The sequence below is a fragment of the Microtus ochrogaster genome (genome assembly GCF_000317375.1).
Source record: "Microtus ochrogaster isolate Prairie Vole_2 chromosome 14 unlocalized genomic scaffold, MicOch1.0 chr14_random_3, whole genome shotgun sequence".
NCBI lineage: Eukaryota > Metazoa > Chordata > Mammalia > Rodentia > Cricetidae > Microtus > Microtus ochrogaster.
Window position 1 is genome coordinate 281,572 of NW_004949098.1, and position 8,130 is coordinate 289,701.

At 54.3% G+C, this 8,130-nt stretch overlaps 1 protein-coding gene across 2 annotated transcripts in view; it reads left to right on the top strand.

Annotated features, from left to right (window-relative positions):
- Window positions 1–205: 205 nt before the first annotated feature.
- Tet3 (tet methylcytosine dioxygenase 3) overlaps window positions 206–8,130 on the top strand; it is a 102,573-nt gene continuing 94,648 nt past the window's right edge. The window contains exons 1-2 of one of the 2 annotated variants that reach the window (XM_005364657.2): window positions 206–407; window positions 1,204–1,933. In XM_005364657.2, the coding sequence (XP_005364714.1) occupies window positions 1,631–1,933 (303 nt within the window). In that variant the 5' untranslated portion in view covers window positions 206–407; window positions 1,204–1,630. The remainder of the gene's footprint in view (window positions 408–1,203; window positions 1,934–8,130) is intronic. The other variant, XM_026787977.1, reaches the window with a different exon arrangement.

The following is an 8,130-nucleotide window of genomic DNA, read 5'->3' on the forward strand; positions in this document are numbered from 1 at the left end:
CCCCGCCCCTCTCGGGTACCGCCTCCAGGGGCGTGGCCTTTGCCGCGCCTCCACCGAGCGCGCGGAGCCCAATGCCGCCCCCTCCGCCGGTCCCTCCTCCGGCGGCCTGGCGCCTCCCTCCTTCCCCGCCGCGGTGACTCACGGAGAGGCGGAGGCTGAGGCGGCCGCTCCCGCTGCTGCTGCTGCCGCCGCCGCGGCCGCCGCCGCTGCCTCTTCCTTCCTCCTGTGCCGTCCCGTGCTCGGCCAGGACTGGGGCGGGGGGGACTCCGCGCGCGCAGCGAGCTTGGCCGGGCTAGGCGCTCCGCTCCCGGAGGCGCACACCTTGGGCCGTGGCGGTGGCGGCGGTGGCAGCGGCAGGCTGGGAAACTTTGCCCCTTTGTGCGCTCCGCCCCGGAGGCGGCGGGCAGGTCGGTGCAGCCGGTGGCTTTCCGGCTCCGCGGTGGGGGAGGGGCAGCGCGTGGGGGGAGGGGCGGCGCGGGGACCGTGGCAAGGCCGGGTGGGCGCAGCAGGGTAGCCGGAGACCCGGCAGGGAGCTCCGGGTGGCCGTGCGCTGCTGCCGGGTGGGGGTGGCGGGGCGGGGGCTGCGGTGCAGCGGGAGCTGAGCGGCCGAGGCCCCAGAACAAAGGAGCCGGAGCAGTGGCGGCGGCGGCGCGCGCAGCCTGGCCTGCGCCCCAGCGCGCCCCCTCCGCGCGCCCCTCGGTGGCGCGGGTCGCTTTCCTCTGTGGCCCTCGGGGCTCCCGCTCTTGGGGGCTTGGCGAGGTGGCCGACTTGGGACTCCCCACAGGCGCGCCCCCCACCTCCAGGCCGCCTAGGTACTTGGGGTGCCATCCACTCTAATGAACGAACCTCTGCAAACTTTATTTTGTAAGCTCTGTTACCTCTGGGAAGGACCTGTGGCCCCCCAGTAAGGGACTTCGCTTGGATTTTAATGAAACTCACAAGCCAGTGGAAGATGTATGTTTGGGGGTGCACAGAGCAACTTTCTCAGAAATCCCACCTTTAGCACCCCTCATCCCCTTGAATGCCTCCCTATCCCCAACTAGTTCCCTGTACCTCCATCTGAGGCTCTAATGACTTCGTTTGACTCAGACTCTGGCTTCCCCCATTTTCTCTCTTCCCAGAAGCAGGAAGAGATAACACGTGAAAGTTGTCCCTGAGCCCCGAGTGATGTGCTTCCCCTTTCTGTGTCTTTTCCACCCCCAGGCAGCGTAGCCTTCTCCACCATCCTGACCCAGGGAGGGAGAACTGTCAGGAGGAAACTCCTCACCCTAATCTGCCCCACCACACACCCATTGGCTCGCCTCATGCCTGAGCCCCGGGTGGGTGAGGGTGAAGAACCCACCCAGCCAAGATGAAACCTTTCCTGGGGGCTGCTGCTGCTACTGTCTTGTCCCTGATCCGGGGGCCCTGCAGGTGGGAGACTAGTCCTGGAAGGAGCCCTGGCAGCCGGCTGCAGCGGAGGTGAAGAGGGTTCAAGAAGAGACTCATTCCAGAGGCCGAAGCTTCTTGCCGTCACCCTTGTAGACTTGTTTGGGAGAGAACAACCTGTTGGTGGCATTTGCTGGCATCAGGAGACTGGACAGTAGTTTAACCCAGCACCTATGCTCCCTTCCCTGGCAGCCTCAGCATCATGAGCCAGTTTCAGGTGCCCTTGGCGGTCCAGTCGGACCTCCCAGGCCTTTATGATTTCCCGCAGGGCCAGGTGATGGTAGGGGGCTTCCAGGGGCCTGGGCTTCCTATGGCTGGGAGTGAGACCCAACTGCGAGGGGGTGGAGATGGGCGAAAGAAAAGAAAAAGGTGTGGGACCTGTGAGCCCTGCCGGCGGCTGGAAAACTGTGGGTCTTGCACTAGCTGCACCAATCGCCGCACGCACCAGATCTGCAAACTTCGCAAGTGTGAGGTGCTGAAGAAAAAAGTGGGGCTTCTTAAAGAGGTAAGCGGGCCTCTGCTAGGCTCCCCATCCCTTCCTTGAGGGCGTTGTCATCACGAGGGTCTAGTTAAAAAGGCTCATCCAGTTATGCCTGTCCTTCCATTTCTGGTCCCTCGGTCTCCTTTGGAGCACAGCCTGCTGTTGGAAGCCCAGTGGGTTCCTTTTCCAGGCTGACGGTTTGTATGAGAGTAATTCAGTCCCTTGCAGAGCATGGAGAGCCAACCTCCTCCTCCTGGGTGTTTATGGTTGAGGCAGGACAGCGATGTCTAGCTTGAGCTGGACGCCTCAGGTGGACTTTAGGTGGGTGATGTGGGCAGCTGTGGTGGCAGTGAGGCGCTGGAGATGGAGGTGAATGAACTTAGGGTGAAAGTTCTGGGTGACTGGTTGGCTTTGGTGCTATCCTGATGGAGCAGGGGTATTTCTCCCCTAAACCTTTCCTTGGGAATTTAGTGAGAGATGCGTGATTGGGCTTCTCAATGATGTGGGATAGTTTCTGGGGATGCCAATTTATGAATGAATGATGTGCTTTTGAGATACTCTCAAGGACTCCCTGTGTTCAGGGTAGAAGATCAGGGGAAGACTTGGGCTGTTGGGCTGAGAGCAGCCGGAATGGGTGTGTGTTGGGGGGAGGGAGGGCTGGAGGGGCAGTGGCCCTGTATTGAGCTTCTTTCCTTTCTACTATGGTGATGAACACTCCACATAAAGTTGGTGGCAGCTATGACAGCAGACAGTTGGCGAAAGTAGGGGCCGACCAACAGAACAGATTTTAGGCGGAGCGTGCAGCCGCTGAAGTTGCTCCAGGCAGCGGAACTGGCGCTGGACAGAGACAGAGGCCTACGCAGTCTGCAGGGCTCCCAGCCGTGCCACTAATTTGTCCAATAGCCTAGACTATTCTGCCCCTCTGGGCCTGTCTTTTGGGAAAATCGAGTTGTCCTTGTTGACCTCCAAAGCCCCCTCCGCTGGTCCAGGAGCTGCTGTGCTCTGAGCATAAGGTCACCTGTGGCTGGGCTGGTATGCCGCCACACTTGGGATTTCTCTGACTGCTGAACGTGGAGCTGTGCGTGCCTCAAGCTGGTAGGGCTTTGGCCAGGAAGAAAGATCCAAGTGCTGGGGGCAGGGGTTCTGTTCCTTCACTCCCTTTGCCCACTTGCTACATACCGTAAGTCATGGCTCAGGCACAACAGTCTTTGTTTCCTATTTACTTTGACCAGCTAAAGCGGACATCTGGATCAGCTCTGTAGCTCCCCTCCCCCCCCAGCCTTGGGGCAGTAGCGTCCAGTCCTTCTATACTGCTGGTATTGGACAGTTTTCGTGCTGCTCACCTTGTGCCCTCCAGGTCCTTTCTTAGAGGCTGGGGGAGATATAAGCTGGCGTTAGGTTGTGAGAACTGCATGTGGCGTGGCTGGATCCCATCATTTCCTTCTTTCTAACGGGGCACTTCCTTATTCTGTCCCCGTATCTCTCTCCACTCCTCTGACAGACTCGGGTAAAGATGCCCAACTCGGTGTGCTAGATAGTCTTGGTGGCCCTTATGGATGGCGTTAAGTGCCGGTCTTGGCAACAGTGGGACATACCTGAATGCTGGGAATGCGGCCAGGGCTGTCATCCTCTTGTGTAAGCTGCTGGCCAGGCTGCTGGCCAGGCTGCCGGGTGGTCATGGTAAAGATCCCGCGGACCTGGGGTGGAGGAGTCTTAGAGACAGCCCTGAGAAGTCTGTGCACCTGGCAGACCTTGCCGTGCGTGGTTGGCGGCTACCCTAGGCCCCTGGGGTCAGGTAGAAATGAAGCTGGACAGCCTGTGATACCCGAGGACAGAAGGTCTATATGTAGGTCTGTGGACTGGGGCTGGCTCCAGTTTCCAGAGAAATAACGTAGCGCGGTGACGGTGGAATGAGTTTTTTCTTAGAGTTGATTATTTCATTGTTTATTTGCATGTGTTTCTGCACCGTGGCGCATACGTGGAAGTCAGAGGACACTAGAGAGCCAGGTTTCTTCCTTCTACTGTGTGGGTCCTGAAATTCAAAGTCGGGTCCCCATGCTTTGCAGCTGACACCTTTACCCCCGCCCCCCATCTTGATGATCCTAACCTTTAATTTTTTTTAATGAGCAGTGCTCCAGAGGTGGGTAGCTTCCCTTTGATATTTAAACTTTGAAGAAAGACGTTTGTTTTTGCTGTCTTTGCTTGGTTTAAGAAAAAAAAAAGACAAAATGGTAACTCGTGCCTCTCCTTCTCACCCTGCTCCTACAAGGCTTGAGAGCCTGAGAATGGCTGTCTGGACAACACTATCTAATGGGCTTGTCTCGGGCACATTCGCAGCCTGCAGCCTGAGAAGCGCCCGAGAGACTCCGCTTCAGCTGCGCATTTAACTGCCCCAGGGGACTGAAGTGATCTTAATCACTAGATCTTCGAAGTGCTTAAGGGGAGAGTGTCCCAGGACCGGGACTGGGGAGGTCTTTTTTTTTCTTTTGGCCTGACTCTTCGGGTGTGGTGGGGTACTCCATTCCCAGAGCCTTAGAAGTCTTAGCATCTGCTTTCATCTGTGTCCCTGCGTTTCTAGTCCTCTGGGCATCCTTCCTTAACTCCATCCTGACTCCACTCTCCCAGCTGCCTTTGGGGTTTCTTTTATGCTGTCTGCTGATGGCTGCTTGGTACCATCCTATGAGGGTGGTGGACACGGGAGGGAGAGTGCTTATCTGTGTTTTCCCTTTTGCTTCTCTACTTGACTTTCTTTTCCCCAGTGGGCTTTGAGAAGGGTGAGTCAGAATCCCTGAACTCCATAGTTTAGAATTTGAAGATTAAAGGTGGCTTCCCAGGGGCCTGTGGGTGCTCCTGGGTTGGAAGTAGTTATAACACATCCAAAGGAGTTTGTACCTCTACTGCGGCCTTCCTTCCTACTTCCAGGGCTTAGGCCAGTATCAGAGTTTGTTTGATTTGCACCTTTTTCAGTTGAATAAAGGCAGGCTTCTCAGGGTCGAGTGTGAAGCACACTAGGGCGACATAGTAAATCCCTCTAGCTTTGGTGTTTTTGGTTGTGAGATAGGGGTAATCTTCCTCAGGGTGTTAATAAGGATGAAATGGAAATGCAAAATAAAATATACATCTTGTCTGGCACACAGTAGGTAGCCAGCACACAATGGCAGGATTAAACTTCACATATAAACAACTGTATTAGTTTGTTGTAAGCCTGTAAAGTACAAAATAAGTGTATCTTGAGACATCCCCTGGCTTGCTGGATGAACAACCGTGGATCAGGACTCTGGAGCCAAGTGTAGGAAGGAGTGTCTGTGCACCAGGAACAAGACGGCACTGTGGTCCTGGGCATGCGCAAGGGAAGAAGGAGCTGAGTAGGTAGGAGAAGATCTGTGCAGGGGAATCTAGGCTTCAGGCTGGAAGCAGGACAGTGGATGAACAGCAGAGAAACGGTTTGTGGTTGCAGAGTACTTACTCGCTAGCCCTCAGCCAAATGCATCATCTTCACCTTCCTGACAAGACACCTTGCAGCTTTGGGGGGCCAGGAGATCTTTCCACAATGTCAGAAACGTGATGGGCTCTCACTAAGCTAGCTCCCAAGGAAGGTGTTCAGCAAAGGGAGAAGCAGCGAAAAGTAGAGGTCATGAGATTTCTTTAAAAATAAGTCCACCTGGTTGTGTGAGGCATGAGAAGAGGCTGGGCAAGAGACCAGATAATCGTCTTTGAGGCACTGGTTTAAAACCCCATAGCCACAGACTCCATAAGGATAGTCGGCTGGAGTAAGAGGTTGGTTTTGATTTTTGTTTTATTTTTGTTTTTTCTTAAAAAGAAAATATGACTAGGGTAGTGAAGGGGCCCAAGCCTAACAGGAGCCTTTTGTGTGGTGCCACAGTACTGTCAAGAGTACAGAGAGGGTCAAGGTTGCTCCTGTTAGAGTTTGACGTGGAAGACTCAGGATCTGTCTGAGCCTTCCCAGGCACATCAGGAAGCCCAGTGGCCAGAAGGTCCTGTGCCTCAGAAATGCTAGGACAGCAGATTCTCTGTGATGCACAAGAAGAAGGAAGTGAAGCAGGCTTCCATTAGGAGCGTAACTAGGGACAGGAAAACAAGCCTGGGTCCCAGTGTCCAGGGGAGTTTATCCTGGGAAAAGGAGAGCCAGACTCCACTGCGCATTCACGCCCACTGACCATCTTCCCGAGTGCTCTGAGAATTGCGCTGATAAGATTAGGGCTGGCAAGAAGTCCAGGTTTGGAGATTTTGGAAATCATAAGCATATAAGTTTGATGTTAATTTTTGTTTGTTATAGAACAGGGTGTTAAAAGGGTGGTGAGGCTAGAAAGGCTAGCAGTGGACTGGGAGTGCCGTGGTGATTCCTTTGGGAGCAGCCTGCTGCAGAAGCCTCCTGCATAGATCTGAGCATCCCTGCCTTGTCCATCAAGCACTGGAGAGCGGGGGTTCAACCCTGGGATCACCTGGGGAAAATGTTTAACTCCTAGTGAACGGGTCCCCCCAGCCACCATTTGGCCTAGAGCATACTTGACTGGATTGAGGCTCTTAGAGTGAATCTGATGTTCAGGGTGGAGACCCTCTGCTGCAGACAAGAGAGGCACGGCTCCTGCCTGAGTTGCAGGACACGAAGTAGCTTAGTCTCACTTCCACCTTGCTATGCCGTGGACCAGCAGCGTCTTCTAGGGCTTGCGGGGAGTGCAGAATCTCTGACCTTATCCCAAACCTTTGGAACCCAAATCTGTAGTTCACCAGATACCTACGTGCTTTATATAACTATTAGAACTTGAAGGGTGACTTTCCAATACTCGTGTGACCAGGAAAAAGGGGTAGGGAGGTGGGAAAGGATCAGAAGACCTCACATCCAGGCCCAGAATTCCAGCTGACAACTAGCGAAGGAGAACCTGACCCCGGATTGACTCCATGTTTTCAGGCTAGTTTTGGGTAGTGCTGCTTAAGGACTGGGTGTGATCTGAAAACAGCCAGGCAAGCTCTCCGGCAGTGTTTGCTGCTGAGACGCCCGATGTGGGAGGTTGTAGGCCCACAGGTCACAAGTGGTTAGCAGAGGGAGGGGTGCAGCAGTGGAATCCTGGGTCTGGCTGAAGGCTCTGCAGTTGCACAGCTATGGTGGCTGGGAATTCCAAGAGGAAGTGACTAGGTTGGAAGATGGGAAGGGGACTGAGGAGAGTGGGGCAGCTTAAGCAGCAAGCCTCGGCCAGATTGAGTGGGACCAAAGAGACGTGGAAAAGTCTGCAGTTGTTTGACCTTGTTTTGGGTTTATTTTATGTGTATGAGTGTTCTGCTTGCACATCCGTGCCTGGTGCCCTCAGAGGCAGTAGAGGGGGTTGGATCCCCGTAAAGCTGGAGTCATGGATGGTTTTCAAACCACACGAGTCCCAGGAATCGGACCTGAGTCGTCTGCAAGAACAAATGCTAACCTCTGAGCCCTTTCTCCAGCCCTCCTGGGACTTGTTTTAAAAAGAGAGGTGCGTGTGAGGAACTCTGATTTCCTGGCCAGGTGGAAAGAACTGAAGCTCTGAAAATTTTGTCAGCCTATCTTGAGAGATCTGCCACGTATAGGACAATCAAAGGAAACCGGGCTAGTCAGTTTCCAAAGCAGTAGAGGAAAAAGTTGTGTGGAAGAGGAGTCAATTCCTTCCTGTGGAGGAGTCTGCAGACCTTATTAGTAGGTTCGAAGCAGGCTGACTGGAGCCATGTTAGAAAAAAGAATGTGATGTTTACTGTTTTTCCTACCCTCGTGAGCTAGCCTTAGAGGTGCCCTGTGTCCTGTGCCTGCATGGGTCTGCGGACTGGGGACACCTTATGAAGGCATCCTCTGGAGTGAGAGATCTTCCCGGGTCTGTGGGAAGTGTAACATCAGGTGTAGCTGTGTATTCCTTAGAAGCTTTCTTGCAGAAGAAATACCTAACCTGGGCCATAATATTTTTTGGCCACATTTTGTACTTAGTTTGTGTGCATGTGTATCTGTGTGTGCCGGTATGTGCCTGTGTGTACCTGTGTGTGCCTGTGTGTACCTGTGTGTACCTGTGTGTGCCCTGTGTGTATCTGCGTGTGCACCTGTGTGTGCCCTGTGTGTATCTGTGTGTGCCTGTATGTGCCTGTGCGTGCCCTGTGTGTATCTGTGTGTGCCTGTGTGTGCACCTGTGTGTGCCCTGTGTATATCTGTGTGTGCCTGTGTGTACCTGTATGTGCCTGTGTGTATC